This window comes from Falco cherrug, chromosome 4, assembly GCF_023634085.1.
Source record: "Falco cherrug isolate bFalChe1 chromosome 4, bFalChe1.pri, whole genome shotgun sequence".
Taxonomy (NCBI): domain Eukaryota; kingdom Metazoa; phylum Chordata; class Aves; order Falconiformes; family Falconidae; genus Falco; species Falco cherrug.
In genome coordinates, this window is record NC_073700.1 from 69,740,794 (window position 1) to 69,760,368 (window position 19,575).

A 19,575-nucleotide genomic window follows, 5' to 3' on the forward strand; every position below is an offset into this window, starting at 1 on the left:
CCATTGTTCTGCCTGTGACTGATACCAGACTAATGAGTCTGTAACTCCTGTATCAAGCAGTCTGCCCTTTCTAAAACATGGTACTCTGTCAACCTTCCACAATACACCTGTTATTTTGGTATTGGTTTAAAATTAGCCTTGCTTGTCCCCAAAACTAGCATTTAAACACTCATTCCCTGTTGAGCTACCATGCCTATTTCTCCCCCTTAGATCCCCTCAGCCCCCTTTTCCAGACCTTAACCTCCACTTCATTGTCACCAGTTGCAAGGCAGCTGGGTTCCTTTCCTAGAGACAGGAGACGATGTGACAAGTTTCACTGTCCCCAGCTCTCCTGTCGCACTGGCACACAAACAGGGAATAAGGGTCAACCACTGCTCTCACTCCCTGCAAACCAGCTGTCTGAAGCACTTGTGGGTGAGAGCCGAGCAAAGGGGCAGCCTGCACCCATGCCATGTAACAGTTACTGCTTAATATCCACACGTCCTGTGCTGCAAACGCTCCCTGGGCAGCACCAAACCCACCTTTTGGCAGGTGGACAGCAGGGATCATCTCATGTCATGACAGTGCTCTGAAACACCCCAGCATCAGAAGTTACGGCCAGTTAAGTTGATCCATATCTCCTTTCCTTGTATGGGCATGAACACGGACAGAGGGAGCCCCCGGGAAGCTGGAGCTCACTGGTGGTAGCTGGAATACTTGGCTTTTACTGCAGGATCACCATCACTGAACTAAACCAGCCCATGCGCTATGAAGTGAAGGACTAGCAAGAGAAGACTATTTCTATGCCACTGGCAGAGTAATGTACCAGTTACACAGCAGGGAACAGCAAATGTTTCAATGTTCAAACACTCCAGGAAACGCTGTACCATAGCACAGGACAAGTGAGCAAAGACCCCCCCAGCCCCCCGCCAAGGAGCAGACTCCATATTCTCTGTTCCAACCAATATTAACATGAATGATGGACCCTCAGCACCTTGCTGGTCTGGTACTAAGCGAGAAATGCTAGGCCAGGGCTAACACCACCAGATGCACACTGATACTTTATTTAACCCATCTACATGTGTAAGAGCCTCCAGTGGCAAGCACTGCTTGCTTGATCGCTGTCTCAGCTCCAGACCTCTTTAACAAAAATTGGGTGGTGCTTACAAAACGTGTACCACCTAGTGCAATAAAGTGGGACCTGGTGAGACCGGGAGTTCTACTTTCCATCATGTTCTGAGCTGGAAATTGTCCTGATGCCCTAAAAGTGGTATCGGGCACAAGCGTCTTCACATGAAACTCAAAAGGCATACCTGTAATTCTGCCATTATTTTGTCTCCTTCCTCTTCCTCTTCGTCTTTTGCAGCTGATGCTACAGCATGCCCTGCGCTCCGAGACAATGCCTGATCCTCTTTAGGGGCTTTGGACTGCGCTGTTTGCCCAGCATCTTCACTACATTCCTACAAGGGGATGAGAAAGCAAAGACAGACAATATAGTTGAGCCTTCCTGATGCAAAGCAAACAGAAAATTTAACACTATGCAATTCCCCTGTTGCAAGTTCTGTGTTCCTTTTTAAGGAGACTGCTAAATCATCAGTTCAAAAGCAACCAATATTGCTGATGTGATAGCATGTTCACAGATTAAAAAGCTTCCTAACCTGGACTTCCCTCTACTTTCTTCAGAGAACAGAACAGATAGGGAAAGGAAGCCCAAACTAATTTGCAACAGTTCTGTAAAAACGCTCTCAAATCCAAGCTGATCTTCCCCATCTGTGTAAGTCATGCTTTTTATTTTTAATCTTCTTACCACTCTAAATGAAAGCAGCCTGTGACTTGCCTTCTATACTGCTAGAAGATAAGAGCAGCAAGACTCCTGTGAACAGAACTGATCAAATCTCACTCGTTCATTTGGCCTAACAGCAGTGTTTCCCAGTAGGCAGTTTCAGTAGCTTTCCAGGACACAGCTCTGTCTCAACTTATTTTGTGGTTTACAGACACAGCCCAAGCCTGGGAATGTTTCTCTGTGCCAACCACTCAACAGTCTGATTGCCTAGAGTCTGAATCATCAAACCTTGACAGCAGCAGCCTCTTTTCTGGCTGCATAGATGACATCTCCTGATCTCGTTGTGGTTAGTCCTGATCCTGGCAGGTAACTGCGCCGTGGAGGTGGAGGAGGTGGAGACTTGGTCAGCTTGTCACTATCCTGTTCCCCATCAGGAATTTCTTCTGCAAGTAAACAGAGCAGCACAAAGTGAGCATAGGTGAAGGAAAGGAAAAAAGTTATTCATCCCTGCCTCAACTGGAAAGGAAAAAAAATGTCTTCAGAGGTCCTGCTGCTGAACAGATATTAATAGAAACCCATCTGGGATTCAGATGGAACTACCTTGAATGAAAGTAAACGGTGCTGCACTTGTACAGAGAAACTGGCTCATGTCACCCAGAAATTTTCAGGAAAACTCATGTCATCCATACTACTGTGGCTGGGTTTCAGCCCTTGTTGTGTTAAGTGTGATAGCAGAGCACACACTTGTAAATCAATCCCTTGTAAAGAAGCTTGTAAGATGCAGGTTCAGCTGGGTACCTGGTTACAGATAGTGCCCTGTGGTATCCTTTGAAAGTACAGCCACTGACGTGGATCATACTAGCAAGACTTCTCTGGACCTGGAGGCTTCTCATTGTTCTCAGCAATCCTGAAGCAACCAGCACACATTTCTGCTCTGCCTGGGAGGTACTGCCAGTGATATGGAGAAAACAGTGTGAAATGGGGACAATGGACACCAACTGTGACTGTATATGTCTGCTCAGGAATGTGGGTATGGTGACTGGTCATGGGTGCGGTGTCTGGTCACATAGGCACACAGCTTTGAGGAGATGACTACAGTTTTGAGGAGACGCCTGCCCTTCTTCCTCTAACAAAGGGGCTATTTTAAAAAAGAATGAGAAAAGGATGAGAGATATTCCAGTGCTATCTAGAGGGAGGGAGTGCTAAGTCTCCTTGCTGGAGAAGATCGGATGGTCACAAGAACATGAATCACCTACAAACCTGCAAGACCACCACATTCCAGGCAAAGGACTGATAAGCTAATTGACATACGAAGAAGCGGGGGTTTAGGTAACGAATATGTATAGACGTTAATTGAATATTCATTTGTTTTATTGTATAAATGTGAGATGGTTTTTCACTTCAGGCATGCACGCTTGTGGAGGAGCGATCCCCGTGCATCTGCGTGCAATAAACATACCTACTTTATAACTTTCGAGTGACAGAGTCTAATTCCGCACGTCACCAGCAAGGTGCTAGGAGAGGTGCTGAAGAGTTTTGTCCATCTTATAGTTCAAAAAAAGGCTGAGAGGGAAAATGTAAACACTGCTCTAGACATGCCACCTCTGTAGTTCAGTAAGTCTTCTCACCCCAGAGCAGGGGCAGCTGCACTTGCTCCTTTTCTAAGGTAAGGCAGCATGTGTTTTCACTTTACTACTATTTCAGAAATGCACAGTTTTGCCTTTGAATTATCACATAAGAGCCCTATATATATTTTGCTAACCCATGAAGATTCAAATACCAAATAGAACAGCTGAGCAAAGCCAGCCCTTGCTTTCCAAGGAGGGTCTTCCAAGAGATCAGTTTCTCAAACTGGCATTCCCCTGCCATGATGCTTCCCCTCCAGCTGTCACTTCCTCTTCCCCACTGCTACTGGATGGCATTTTTTCCAGAAACAGCATTGCTCTGCTCATGACCTGTCCCTATGTGTTTCTGGTCACAGGCTAAGCATCAAACATGCCAACAGCCACCATTTTCACACTGGTGTTTACAATGCTTGTTTTCAAGACTGAGAGAATGACCTTTCTGCAGCTACTCAGTGTTACATAAAGAGCTGGAATAAATATAATCCAGAAAGATAAAACCTCCTGCTTTTGGGATTACCCAGCTGTTTAGGGCTAAGTGTTCCCCCTGGGCAAGTTATTGCATAACTGCCCACTCCTGGGGCTGTGTCAGGCTCCTCTGACACATCGGCTGGCCCCTGGGGCTGGATGGAGCTCTTGTCTGACCCGGCCTCACCTTTGTTCCCTTCTTAGTTCAAATGTTCTTTGAAGCTGCTTAAGCTTAAAGAAATGCTCTGTTGTATTATCTCCCTCCCTGGTTATCTGGCACTTGCAGGACTGCAAGAAGAGTGACTTTCCAGATGCACTTTACATTAGACCACTTTGGTTAATACACACTACTCGGTTTTAGTGACATCTGAGGTACTTCTACCAGCAGGAGCTGGTACCTTTGGTGCCAAAGTGCTCAGCACTTCTGTGAACAAAATGGGAGCTGTTCATCGCCAGCTGTTTCCCTGAACCGAAGCATTCTTTAACAGACACAGACAGACTGGAATTAATTTCTCACACCATACAAATTTCTACTTGCACCAAAAAAATCCAACAGGTCTTAAAAAGATCTCAAAAAAATAATGCCTGCCTTGAGGCAGCCTTTGTAGTCAGATAAGCAAACTGTCTTTAATGGAAGATACTGATCACTCAGCACTTGCTAAAATCAGGGCATCTCACATACAAAGGCAAAGAGAGACGAAGTAGCCCAATTTCTAAGACACATGCTAGAGACACCCCCCACATTTTTCACTGAACAATCTTGATCACGAAGATGAGTTTTAAAGAACTGTGTAAAGTGTGCAATTTTACTCTGGCTTGTGCTTTGCAGGGAGAAAAGAAAAGAGTTTCTTGATTGGATTCTGTGTGGAGAATGGCTGAGACAACATATTCTGGTAACAGGATCTGCAGCAAAGCCAACAGAGATTCTGCTAATTTATGTCCAAAATGTCATGTACTACATTAGTAGGTAGGTGGTGTCTCTTTCCTTATGTTGCTCTGTTTTCTGGTCTACAGCAGACTGATAGTGAAATTTTAATCTTGAATCACAGAAGAGTTGGGCGGCATGTGAGATATTTAATCAATTATTAAGGAAAAGTTTTGCTGTTCCCTTATTTATGTTACTATTACAGGATTCATTATGCACAACAGAAGGCAAACTCTCAATCTCATCAAATTCCTCCTTAAATCTGCTGGCTACACACTGTGCAAAACTGTATTCTAGAAGTGGATTAGTTAACTATATGAGTTTCAAAACTTCTCTGTTACTGTGCTCTGCACTTTTTAAGATGTCACAGCTCACTGCACCCATATGGTAATTATTTTCACTGACTTCTTCTATTTATGCCACACATTACACTTGTGTTGATAGCCAGTAACCTCACTGAACGATGCCAGAATTCTGAAGTTATTTTACAAGGTTCAATAGAATTTATATTAAATGTGTATGTTGTGAAACATCCAACAAGCCACAACTTGTCGTTGTTAAAGGTGCACCTGGAACAAAATGCTAGATCTGAAAACACTCCTCTCAGGTTCTGTATGAATTCATCTACGCAAGCCCCAGGGCACTGTTTTGCAGCTATTTACAGCTCTGGCACGCCAACACCTTGAGTACAGCATGCAGCTCTGGTCTCCACAGCTCCAGAAAGACACAGTGGAGTTAGAGAAGGGCAACTGAAACTAGCCTGGGGAGAGAGCAGCTGGCCTAGATGGAGGGACCAGAAAGGCTGCAAGTTTGCTGTTTGGAGCCTGTGGGGCAGGCTGACACCTCCAGCATATGATCAAGGTTTATCCACTGCCTTCATGATTTATAAACCATAATTACAAGGATGCAGAGCTGCTGTTTGCCAAATTGCAGAACATCAGAACTAAGGGGAACTCAGTGAAGCCAGTATGAGATCAGTTTACAATAGATGAAGGAAAGCCCCTTCACAAGATGGGGAGCTTGCTGCCACAGCAGGGGGGATGCAAAGGTATAGGCAGGTATAGAGGAATTACTGGATAAAAGGTTCATAATGGATATGAAAAGGAAGAGGTTGGGATATTCCCTCTAATACTGACTAGGGGTGCCGGGGGAGTACTAGCAGACTGCAGAAGGTGGCCAGGTCCTGTGCTGCCCACACACAGTATCTCCCATTCCCTCTGTCAGACAGACTGCTGAGCCAGATGGACTATTGCTTAAGTAGCTGGGTAAGAATTTTGCAGCTGAGTCATGCTTGGCTAATGAGGTAAATGCAAGGTTTGGCTGAGGCATCTTTGTTCCTCTTTGAAGAAATTTAGGCATGGATTTGTATGTTAGAATTGTGAAAGGGATACCACTGGAAGGATACCCCATCATCCTGCTCCCACAAAGTAGCTCTACCTATATAATTCTTGATCAATGTTAGGCTAAGCCATTCTCTCCACTAATGGACAGCTTACATCCTCATCGTTGCCTCATACAGCTTTCTTCAGTGCTTCACTTTCCTTGTCATTATGAGGTTTTTCCCTAATACCTAACCTGAATCTTCCTGGTTGCAACTGCCAACTTCTACTGCTGTTCTACCCACATAAAGGAAGTTAGTCTTTTGTTTTTTTAAGCAGATTTTAATATATTCAGAGATGCTTTGTCCTTCCTCAGCCTTCACTTCCTCATACTAAACAAAAGCAATTCTTTAGATATTAGGAAGAAATTCTTCACTATGAGAGTGGTGAGGCACTGGCACAGGTTGCCCGGAGAAGCTGTGGATGCCCCATCCCTGGCAGTGCTCAAGGCCAGGCAGGATGGGGCTTTGAGCAACCTGGTCTGGTGGAAGGTGTCCCTGGCCATGGCAGAGGGGTTGGAACTAGATGATATTTCAGATCCCTTCCAACCCAAACCATTCTATGATTCTCTGATTCTTTTTTTGTTCCCCAGAGATCATGGGGGGTTTTAGAGCTCTGGTCATTATCATCACTGACCTCTTGACCCCCTACTATTTATTCAGTCCTTCCTTGAAATCCAGAACACTGATTATGTAATGAACTCTATGTTAAGAGTTCATCACTGCTGAGCAGATTCATGTGTCTTGGAGATATTCCTGTTCATCTCGTTATGATGTTTGCCTCTTTTTTTGCTACAGGGTCACAGTCTGACTCATGTTAACTTGAAACTCACTATATCTATATCATAGCCGTGGATAGCCAGAATGCTTACTGTGAAAGACACTCTCATTCATTCCTACGTATCTATCCACTTCTGCATGACAACTCTGTTATGCAGCATCACAGTTCATTTTCAGACCTCTGAGGGACTCAACCAAAACATTGGTTGTATTTATAGTTTAAGAGTATGAAGTCAGCAGGATCATTAAGACCAAATAGTATGACTTTCCACCCATACAGATTCAAGGATTTCTTTAAGCAGGTCTTGCATCACACACAGACTTTGTGCCTGAGCAGCCTTTAGGAAAGAAACATAGTATTGCTTAAAGATTTGAAGTGGCAGAGAATCTTGTATGTTCATAATTAAACTGCAGTGATTAGTTACTCTGTTAAAATTTGACAGCTAATTTTTAATGCGGCTTTTTCTACCTTCAGCTTCAAATTGTTGGAACTTGTTCTGCAGAATTAAAAGGCATTCTTACTCTCAGAAACCTCAGGCAAGTCTTGATCTTCTTTTGATAACAAATTAGTCTACAAAAAGGGCTTTTTAGGTTTCTGATGGTAAGATCATTTGTGCTCAAACTCTTTGTGGTTCTTTCCAGAGCGCTCTCTCTGTAATGCCAAACTTTTAAGTGCAAAACTGAACACAGTATACTACATATATATAGATACAGTATACAGATACTCTCATTTCCCTCAAAAGCAAGGTGTACTCTTACTCTCTTGCTTGTGAGGAGTCTTCATCTCCAGAGGACAAACTCTCTCAGTTCCAAAATGGGGAAATCCATGTTCAGCTGGTTACCCACACTGGCATCTGCAAAATCACTGCATCCTGTCTGCAGGACCTGCATTATTCCTCAGGATCATACTTACAGGTATGGTCAAGAACACAGAAATCTGTAATCTGAAACCATTCCAGAAGTAGGAAAAAGAACCTCTCTTTTCCAGATACGCAATTCTTTAGCACTATTCACTCTAGTGAACCTTACCTGAGACTTCCAGCTTTTCCACTGCATCCCCTTTAGGCAGGGCTGCTGGCTGGGGAGGCATCTCCAAGTTAGGAATTGACTTCATTATATTGGCCTGGGCCTCTTCCAAGAGCTTTTCAAATTCCTTTCCATTATAGTGATCAAGGTTTTGTCTTTTCTCTTCCCATTTCTTTTCAGCTTTCTAGATAAAGACAGTAAAGCATCTATTTATTTCTCTGATTCCTGTTGTGATCACTTAAAAAAAATCCATGTGTAATCAAATCATTATAGGTCAATATGGGTAGATACTGCAGTTCTAGTCAGCAACTAGAGGAAATATATTAACACTAATCATACACTGGTTCTGACTTCCATTGTGCTGGATACTGCACAAACACACAGACTGACAGCAGCCACTGCTCACTAAAGGCACAAAGGCAAAATTTAAATCTGGGTCACTGCCCTACTATATCACACTGGTGATTAAAGTTCATGTCTGTAATAAGACATGAGAGCTCACTTGTAGGTTTTCTCAATATCTCTGTGTGAAACCACTGGAACTTCACACTTTTTTACTTTTACTTTTCCATAACGAAGGATACAGAGATTTAAAGAGTGAATGAAATCCACTAATGCAAGTGTTGCCATATGATCATATGTCATTGTTCAAAGATGAAGTATTCTTAAAAAGAATAATTTATATATATATATATATATATAAAGGTTATTCAAAAACCACAGTTACTCATTTCAGTTTCATGTTATTATCCTGTTACACTTAAAATCAGAGGGTATCTTCAGAAATGCACGGTGTAGTTAGGGGTTAAGCATATAAATCCCCAGAATGCATTTGAAAAATCCCACCTGCAGTCTCAAGGGTGAGACTGGGAGCTCAGACCCAAAGACAGGACAACTGGTTGAGTAGAATACACCGTACCTCAATCGATACAGCTCGGTTTCTGGTACTTGCACTGTGAATTTCCTCAATGAAAAGACTTTGCATGGTGGTGCCATTGACAGAGACCTGTGGTGCTGGCGTGGCTTGTGTGGGCTGGGATCCCATTGCGGGCTCTTGCAGGGGGGCTGGCGGGGTGGCTGAGGGGTGGCCACCCACCGGCACACCTTCGCTGTGGCTGGCTGCAGTAGGTGAACCCTGGGCATGGTTGACCAGGGCTGATGAGTGCTGAGACTGATGGATGACAACAGGAGAGCTCTGCACATGATGGACCGTCATTGTGGAGAAGGGGATGACTTCTGACTTGACTGATGACACCTGGGACTCTGATGTGATCGCTGTGAGGTTTTGCTGTGCATGTCCCTGGGCATGCTTGAGATCCTCCTGGTTTTTCAGAGCATCAGCTGCAGTGGCCTTTTCCATAGCAGAGGATTGCACAGCTTGGGATGGATCCACACCCCTCAGCAGTCCTTCTGTAACATGTCTGCCCAGCCAAATTGAAGGCAACAGCGTGGCACATGGTTAGCATACAGGTGAGTCATGAGCAATACTTAACAATAAACTATTTGCAAGGGAAAAGTACCTGTATCAAAAATATCAAAATGGTGATTTTTCTTCCTAATGCTCTCAGTTGTGTGATTTTATAGCTTTCTTTCAGTCAGGCACTCAGAGTTTTAAAGAGGCTGCTGTAATTAGGATGTTTTTGCCTTTTAAAATGTTTACAAACCTTCACAGATGTACTGGCACTTTTTTTTACCAAGCCACGAGTTACAGTGAGTTGATTTTAGAGGGAAAATGGAAATCAGTTTACTTAAATTTTATACACTGAGTCTAGCTAAACAAGATGTCCCTGGACTATGAGCACAGAAAGACGTAGTTACATAGAATGACAGGCAGCAGTCTGGCAAATTGCCAAAACAAAGGCCTTAAATGATACTTCACAAAGGTCTTGTCTGTCAAGAGTTTGGGGTAGGATGAGCTGAGGATGTAAGAATCTATTATTTCTGGCAGCTAGCTGTGAAATGGCTGAGCTTTGGAGTGTAGCTAGCCATCACATGGCATCAGTTTTTCCATTACTGAAACAGCCTTTATGAGGCTTAATACGTAATTTTGCTGCAAAAATTTACTTTTGGTAAAAATCTGGCATGCATAACTTACTGGTTTTTTTCCCAAACAGAGTGAGACATGAAATAACTATAGTCATGTTTAAGAAAAGGAAACTAGTACGAAAGGATGTAGATGTTTATCTACATGGAAAAATAAGTGACGGCTCTTAGAAGACCTATTACATAAAATTTTATCCCCTCTGCCAATACTGGCAAATCCATTTTACATATGCTCCAGGATATATGGAAACAATGACAACCCTGCATTCCTTAGAATAATGGTAGCGACAATAGGCTTATAACTTACATTTTCTTGTAACTGAAGTAAAATTGGGACCACCACTAACAGTTTGGCCTGATTCACTGGTTTTGAGTAGGAATTAAATCCAATGCCTATTGCCTCATATAAATCAGCAGTCACTTGCTGCTCATATATTCTGACAAACACAGCTAAACACTGGCACTTAGTGGACACAAATTTTACCTACTATTTCAACCTTCTCTAACACATCTTCCTTAAAATAAAAACAGAATAAAGAACTTGCATTAATTGAAGCAAGCACATTGAAAACTATTTCTTTCTTTCAGAAGGTTTAGGATATTTTTATCCATTTAGAATTGTTTTTCTGTTTTATTTCTTACTGCTACATTTTTGGGGATGCATGTTTCAGTGTCAGAGAATATTTCTGTTAGCTTAGATTACTGTAAATGCCAAGAGTTAATTAGCTCAGATATGGGACTGATGCCACTTTGTAAGCTTTCCCATCTAGGCACTTCCCAAATCTGGAAGTGTTGAGTTCAGAGGGAGCTGATTTCGAACAGAAGATCTTGATGACTGGGGCTGTTGGTCAGAACAGAACCATTGCACAGGAAAGACTCTGTATTCAGGAAGAATCTCTAAAATACTGCAAGCAAGTTGCATTTCTCAAAATTGCCTGGGGAGAGGAGGAGAAACCAAACCTGAAAGCTGTTCCAGCCCTCCTTGAGGAAATTCTTTAGTTTTGAAGAAAAATAAAGAAGAAAAAAAAATCACCTCCTGAGCATGGTAAGGATATCAGTCATGCTGCGCACACGTTTCAGCAAGCTGTCTAGCTTGTGTGGCTCTTCCTTTAGGAACCTCACAGCTTCTACCTCGATCCGGAGGATTGCACGCATTTTATTCTGCAATGTTGGGAACTCTCCTGCAAAGACAAGAACTGTGAAGCTCAAGAGGAAATGAAAAAAGCCCTGGGGAGAAATGGGTGATGGGGTGAATGTCAAATAGCTGAGTGTCTACCTCTCTCCAGGGGCCATGCAATAAACTCCTTAATCCCAACTTTAAGTCTTTTTGGAAGTGAAAGTCAATGCTCACAGATCAAAGGCAAAACTGTTCCCAGCCACTGTGGTTAAAAGAACTAGAAGTAAAAAGGAAAAGTACATACCTTTCAGAGTTGCAACAGCTTCCCCCACTTGACGCAAAAGAAAGGCTCCATCTTCAACATCTTTCAGTGTAACTGTCTTGCTGGAAGCAGTGGAGTCCCTCTTCAAGTCTTCAACAAACGCCTCCAGCTCACTGGCAAAACAAAAAAAGTGGACATAAAATGTAAGTGGGACTTTCACATTCACAACCAAATATATGTAAATGAATGGACTAAACTAAACCAAACCAGAAACCTTAATGGTGGCATCTTTAAATCTGACACCACAGGCTGAAAAAACAGCAGGGTGTCATGAGAGGAGGAGAGGATGCTGGACACTCCTGCATAGGAACAGGCTTGTAACTAGCCCAAGTCATTGATTTCTCTGATGGCTGCACATGCCCAGTGCACATTAACCTCAGGGCAGCTGCGCTACAAGGGGCAGGTGGGGTGGCGAAACACATCTAACTGCCAGCCTTCTGGGGATGCAAATCCTAGGAGGGTACAGATGCACTGTACCACTACATCCAGTACTGGTTTGCACCTTGCATTTTCTCATTGCTGATGACACGCAAAGGAATGGCCAACAGTGAAGTAACATTCCCAAAACTGGCACTAATGGCCCCTTGATGCAATCTTGTTTATCTGCCAGGTTCTGCTAGACAGGATACAGGGTCCCGTTTCTACCAATAGCTAGAATGAAACAGCAAGTGTGCACTGTGTGCAGCTCTCACTCAACATTTAGATTCAAGAATCGATCACTTCAGATGTTTTTTCCAACCAGTGCCGTCCCATACTTCCTTCAGTTCCATCTGGTGCTTCCTTATCACCTTTCCCAATATTTTTCCAGTTTTTCCACACTTCACATAAAGTTGCATAATCCTTCAGACACAGAAACTTTGTTTTCGGGGTGCCACTTTATTTCCACTTAAGATTGAGACCACATTGCTTTAGCTGGAGTTTATACACAGAGGCTTAAAAAATTCTCAAAAAGCCCTGAAATGCATTATGCGCAACAATGAAAACACCCATGTGGAAACTTTAAAAGGATCATCTCTTGAATATTTATTCTAAAGAAATCCACCTCTATTAAGGCACCAAATTTACTAACAGGACTATTCTGAGAAACAGTTTAATTGCATAGTAGAAAACAATGTAAAGCAAACTGAACTGACAAATCAGCTACTCATTTTAAACTGATTTTGGGCCTCATTTCTTACATCCACTGAGGTAGTAGTTTTGCAATTACTGTAAGAGAGCCAAGGTATGGGCTGACTGCCTGAAAAGTGGTAGAGGAAGGCTGCCTTCTGCACCAGCTGCAGGTCTTGCATTTCCACATACTTCCCTTGTGCCAGCACTGTCATGCAGATCCAGCAGAAAATTACTTTTTTTCAGCCAGGTCACTTCCTAGATCTACCTCAGTGAACAGGTGACATGGGGACAAAAAGAGAGGAGTAGGCAGCCAGTAACAGGATAAAAAGGAGACAATTCCTTGCAGCACCACTCTGCATTTAGGTCAATTTGAAGTGGAAGCACAGTCACACAGAACAATAAATGGCAATATGATAGTACTTCTGATATACAGAGAAACAGAAATAGTACCAGGATCCAAACATCAAGTGCACATAGCAGAGTTCATGTCAGTCCAAAGACTAAGAACTTTAGAAACTATAAAACAATTTTGCATTAAGTTGTTATGATGCAAAAGTTGCATGATAAGTTGCTTCTGAACAGATCACAAATAAATGGAGGTAAATTATCCTGTTCCCATATTAAGACCACTTCTCCCAAAGATTCTGCCTTGAGAAAGCTGGGGGAGCCATGATTTCCACTAGCACAAGCATGCTTGCAGGGAACAATCCATTGGACCACACGATGGCAGCAAGGGAACGTTTCTCAGGGTATTTTTTTTCCAGTGGAAGAGGCTGAAATAATGCAGATACCTGCTGTCTCTGTGTCTTGTCTGCCTTTTTAATAAAGGGCACAGACAGTCTAGGAAGTAGCTGGAAAAAGGATTCGGCTTTCTGTCACTCACTACAATGCAAAGGCTCCTGCCTTTCAGAACGGTGCTCTAAAAGTCATGCATCCTGCCTACTCTTAATGCCCTAATACCAGCACTCAGGCTAGGCAGTGCTACTTTGGGAATCATAGGGTATCACCCCTCCCAGTTGTAGATCAGCACTGGACAAGCAGCTTCTCAGATATTCACATCCACCAGGCAACAAAAAAGGTAAGGGCAGAAGCTTAAATTTGTTCATGGGTGGAACGAAGAGAAAGGAACAAACACAGAACAATGTTACGATTGTTGGAAATGTAGGGATAAAGGAAATACTTCTAGGTAGCTGGCAACAGCTTTCCTTCCCCTTTGTTCTTTGAGCAGAAATAGAAGGGTCATCATAAACCCCCTTTGATTCCATACAGTGCTACTACCAAACAACACAACTGATCCTGAAATTACTCAGGGGATACCATATTACACAGCCTCATGCTGCTAACTACAAGGGAAAAGAAACTTCAGCCCTCAGGAGCCGAAGTCTGAAACAGCTCTAGCAGTCTCCAGCATTTGTTTTCTGTAACTGGGAAAACGACTTGGCTTTATAGATTGGACTAAGCAAACCCAATTAACAAGTCACATTAATGTAGTTTCAGAAGGTGAATACAAGATAAATGATTTTTCTGCATCTCTGTTTTTTACAGGGGAACTGAGGCACACTCTTACACTGAGATCTTCATTTGGGCAAAAAAGCATCAGAAGATCTATCTCAGACTATAGTATCAGTAGAGCAGGTTACAAATCAAACTGACAAAATTAATAGTAACAAATCACCCAGGCCAGGTGGTATTTGCCCTGGAGTTCAACAGTAACTCAAGGGTGAAACAGTTGAACTATTAATGCAAAGCATTTACCTTCTTGATTAGCTTTGGCACCAGGGTAGTGGAAAGTATCATAGATGATACAAATACATTTTTAGAACTTGGATGGGGCTATCCAGAGAACTGACACCTAGACTGCTGTAATTGATAGATACTAAAACAAAGAATAAACAATAAAGAATTAGTGGACCAATGAATAAATATGCTGCATTAGGGATGAATTAATGTGTTTTCTGTAAAGAGAAGCTAAGTCTCACAAATCCACAAGGGAACAACAACAGCATGGGACAAACTATAGCCCAAAAGGCTTTCAGCAAGCTATTTGAACAAAAGCTTTCAAGAAAGCAATGTTGCCATGGGATAAGAGAGGAAATTCTTTCATGGATAAAATACTGGAAGTAAAGGGAAGGGAGCAATGAACAGCTCAATGAATGTAGTTTGCTAGTGGGTTCCACAGGGATTGGTGCTAGGGCTGGTGCTTTTCAACATATTATACATTATTCAGAAAAGAGAATCAACAGGATAGTAAAAAGATCTCAAAAAGGTATTATATTATACAGGGGGATGAAAATGAAAGGTGACCGCTGTGGGCTGCAGGTGGAGCACCTGAAACTGACCAGGAAAAACCCAAAGGCTAAATTAACTCCTAATAAATGTAAAGTAATGCTCGTGAGCAGAGGAGAAATAAAAACAAAACCAACACCACCTAAAACCAACACCCTTCCAAACCCCTAAGTTTTTATACACAGTGATGAACTTTTAACTGATAATCATCCGTTGTGAGTGAGATGTTGGATTTGTAATGGAAAGTTCATGTGGAACATAAGGACAGGGAGACCATCACAATGCCACTGCATGAAGTCATGGTGTGCCCACATCCAATATAGCTCTTGTAGGGCTCTCCTCTCTACCCATCCCCATCTCACAGATGTACACTAGAGCTAGAAAGGGCACAGAGAAAGGCAACAGGGTGACAGAATATACAGAAAGCCTTCTACAAGAGGAGTAACTAAGCAGACTAGGACTTTTCATGTTGGAAAGGGCATGAGTTGGGGGAAAAGGGAGTGGAAAGGGAGCGGGGAAGCATCTATAACATCATGACTAGCATGATAAGGACGAATATTCTGCTGTACATGATTTAAGAGTCTGGGGACTGATCAACAGATGAAAGATTCAAAAACAAATAAAAAGAAGTTATTTCTACCCAAAAAAGAATTACTCTAGAATTCATTGTGCCTAGATGCTGTACACAATGAAGTTTACATAAATTTAAAAAAATGTCTAAGTTCATGAAAAGTAAACAATCCATGCAGAACTTCTGCATATGAAGGTACCATCTCTGACTTGGAAAATCCCTGAGCTACAAATACTTAAAAGCAAGGAGATGTGCTCTGCACGTTTTGTCATTTTCTTACATACTTTCCCAAGTATCCGCTACTAGTGGCTCTCCAAGACTGCTAAATGTGGAGTTTTTTTGTTGCTGAGCATGGTTATTCTTATAAAAAAGTGTGATACTTTTCCTAACAAAAACATGAATTGTAACTTACTATGTCCAGTTAGACAGATAGGATATAGCTATAATTTAAATACTGTACTTATAAAACCCCCACTATTAAAGTGCTTACAATAATCTACGGCATATAGTTGTCATACCTGTAACATGCTCCTCACAACATAAATACTTCATTAGTCAATGTGTCATATCATCATAATTTGTCCCTGGTCTGGTAAATATTAAGGCCAGTATCAACAACCCAAAAAGTGTCATGTATGACATCTCTTAATGTTGAACCAGAAGACTAGATAGAAAATAAACTACCCAGTTAATTCTACATGTGTATTTGGCTGTTACAAGTGTGCATAAATGCTATGTTTAACAGTGTTCCTTAGATTTCATTAGATAGCTCTGAACTGTAATCCTGTTACAGCTGCGACACACATGGGCACGCTTCTGTAGGCACCACCACAAACGGTTTTCTGCTCAACAGAAAACTTGCTCTGAAATGTACACTGACATTTCTGCTCTTCGCAACATGAAACCACCAATATGTTTATTTCTTTATTTCCCAGTGATAATCTTCAGAATTGCAACAAGGAGAGCTTTTTAAGCTGAGATTTAGCATTTCAGAGTAGTAAGTGCACTTTCGTAAGTATTGCAGAAATCCTTAAGCTCCCTTGTCTTACATGAGTCAGTCTACTGCTTTAGTCCTACGATTTAGGAAAGGTCAAGAAGGCAACAGTTGAAATACTAAGAAATAGTAAATTTTTTGCCCTGTTGCTTTGCATTTTTTATACATCTGCACTGGGATCAGCTTATTTAAAAGTGCCTATATAGAATGTTAACTTTTGTCTGAATACTGCCAGTGACATTTGATGTGTAACTTCGTGATGTATGTTCCTCATTATCAACAGCCATCAGCTCTTGAACTTAAAGCATTGTTGTCAGATGTGGGTTTTTTGGGGGGCTCTGATCCTGCAAACACGCAAATATGTGACAAAGAAATCTCGCTGGACACAACTGATGAAAAATATTTTTTTGTGATTTAAGTGTTTTTTTTCTAGCATGTCTCTAAAAGGGTTGAGCTAACATTACAGCCTATGAATGATCTAAGACATTTCCCTGTAAATTAACAATTGAAGTAGCACAGAAGCAGCAGAAACACTGTGAACAGAAAAAATTCCAAACACTGATCAAACAGAACCATATTGCAATCAAAGTGGTATCCTAAATGAGCATCTGTAACAACTACTGCCATTTGCACTTGACCTCACTCAGTATCCATTTTATGAGGCAACGCGATAAACAGCCATCACACAAATGGTTCTCTCACAGAGAACAAACAATCTAGAAACTAGGCAATGAGGTACATAGAAATAAAGTGATAAACAGGAGGGCAATTACTTAAGACTGCAACACAATGTTATTTAAGACTACAAACCAGCTGAGAGGATTATATACACTAGCATGGACTGTTACCACACATTCAACTTCTCCTCACAGAAAACATACACTCCCTTAGTAACACTCTACTTTGTCTTCACAGATGTACCATCTTTATTTACAAATCTTACTCATCTGACAACACATTGATCAACAGGAAAGATTTACTCCCCTCAGCTGCCAACTGTACTCCTATGGCTCTTCAGTCATCATTTCCAAAGACAAGCTGACTACAAAGTTTCTATTATGGAGCAATTCTTCAGGTGTGAACTAAATGCAATAATGAGAAATAATTAGTTATATAGCATCTTACAAATGTGAGTATTAGAACTAGTTACATTGTTCATTGATTTCAGCTTCATCTTGCCTCCTGCTGACTCTGAACATGGACTAAAACAAATAACTGGATCCCATCAGTCTTGGTAGGCCAACGTTTTGGGGAAAACGAGTCTTACAAAGAGCCTTGACACAACAACAACAAAAAAAGAAAAGTAATTTTATCTGCAGTTAAGTATATGGAAATTCCAGTGAGTAAATTTTAGACAGAGACTGGCATTGCTGACTGCAATTAAACTTCAGTTCTCTATATATTTGAGTTTCCTCTACCTCTTTCATGCAATAGCCTAAGTACTTACTATTGAAAACTGATTTTTTACTTAAAGCCAAACTCTTTACCTTCCCTTGCACCCATTTGTTCTCAAGGAAATTCTTCCCTCCTTCCCAAAAGTGTAACCCATAAAGCTGAAGGGGAGAGCTAGGGTAGGGAGAGGCTTTCAGAAGATGAAAGTGGTCACAGTCCTTACAGTCATCTGTTCCTTTACAGGGGACTTCTCAAGAGGCTGAACCTCTGTACTGGTGGGCCTCACCCACGGATTTGTACAACACAGACACAGTTTTACAGCCAATATGAGTGCAAGGAAACACGGCTAGAACAGGTGCAGGAAGAGAGCGGTGAAAGCTAGTACTTTATAGGAAAAAAAAAAAAAAAGGCAGGCAAAAGCAACAAATTCTAAGAGGTTTCTCAACCCACCATAACTTCTTTACAATCTTTTCCTCCTCGTTGAGGTATTTCTGCCGTTCTTGTTCCACCAGGTTGCGCTGTCGTTGCACAGGATCTTCAAGCCTCTTCATTGTTTCAATCATTTTGCCATTGATTTCCAGCTCTGCTTTCTTCACCATTGCCCTCAGCATCTCCTGGTTCTGCAGCTGTTGCACAAAAGAAATCAACTTCAATTTTTCCTGCTCGACTGACATCCCTGGTAACAGAATACATTGCAGAGCTCAGAAACAGGTTGGGATAAACACAGCCCTACAGCAAGAAGAGGGCATTTACCTTCTCCAACTTTACCTATAAACGTGATTCCATGAGGAAGTGTTAGGGGTGAGAAAAGCCTAAATCTGATTAACTTCTAATGTATATATCTAACTTCCAGTTGCAAGCTGATGAACAAAAGATGTTGGGATCTGTACACCACCTTTAGTGCATAACTTCTGCAAGGATTGTGGCCTCTTTATCCTGCTCAGTCCAGCATGAATTAAGAATTAATCATGCCTCATGAGAATGCCGGAAGCTTCGCTTCCACTTTGTGCCTATCTCATAAGCTTATGCATCGCACTGCCTATACGTGCCTAGTGGATAATCCTACACATTAATGTCAAGGCTGGAACGCACTGCTGTTCTCAGAATGGAATTTTTCAGTCTCTCAAGTGGCAGAGGAAGGATTATGCCATTCGGTGTAATTTGGTACAGACATACAACTTACCTGCAACACATAGAACCTCCCTTACTCACCAAAAAAACCCCTTCATAATATGGTAATTTTCTGAGAATTGTAAAAGTCACACCTTCTTTCTTGTCTTAGCCTTATGTTAGGTACACCTAAAGCATTAATTTTCTTACTGATACAAAGTTTGCAGAGCAAAACAACTAAGAAAGCAGACTAGACTGTACTCTTCTGCGGCTAGCCCTAGAGCAGCTGTGCCCCACACTCACACAAACCAAACCTGTGGAAGTCTATTCCACAAATCGTAAGATTCGAAGTGCTAAGCTGGGCTCCATCTAGTCACAGCTTTAGGGTACAGGCAACATGAACATACCTCTGTTAGCCCAGCAGCCATCTCATACTGTAAGATCTTAAAAAACACCTGTGTCAATTGGGAGACAAAGTTCCAGCTTTAAAACTAGCAATCGAACCGTCAGCTGTCAACTAAACATCCAGGCTTACAGCCAAATCACATTTAACATACAAAGTAAAACCACTGCCTAATATGAAGAATCATAAAAATGGGTTACCTACAAAAGAGTACAATGCAACAAGACTTCTTTTGAAGTTCATTTAAGAGCATTCATGGGAATCAG

General features: G+C 41.8%; 1 protein-coding gene across 19 annotated transcripts in view; it reads right to left on the minus strand.

Annotated features, from left to right (window-relative positions):
• Window positions 1-19,575, minus strand: part of KIAA1217 (KIAA1217 ortholog) — a 366,098-nt gene that overhangs the window by 10,156 nt on the left and 336,367 nt on the right. For 18 of the 19 annotated variants that reach the window (XR_008731924.1, XR_008731923.1, XM_055708257.1 and 15 more), the window contains 7 exons: window positions 18,247-18,422; window positions 11,426-11,556; window positions 11,038-11,185; window positions 8,881-9,382; window positions 7,965-8,145; window positions 2,051-2,205; window positions 1,293-1,439 (listed from right to left, as the gene is read on the minus strand). Coding sequence is in view for 17 of the 19 variants with exons in the window: in XM_055708257.1 (XP_055564232.1) it covers window positions 1,293-1,439; window positions 2,051-2,205; window positions 7,965-8,145; window positions 8,881-9,382; window positions 11,038-11,185; window positions 11,426-11,556; window positions 18,247-18,422 (1,440 nt within the window). In the remaining 2 variants the exon portion in view is untranslated. The remainder of the gene's footprint in view (window positions 1-1,292; window positions 1,440-2,050; window positions 2,206-7,964; window positions 8,146-8,880; window positions 9,383-11,037; window positions 11,186-11,425; window positions 11,557-18,246; window positions 18,423-19,575) is intronic. The other variant, XM_027799332.2, reaches the window with a different exon arrangement.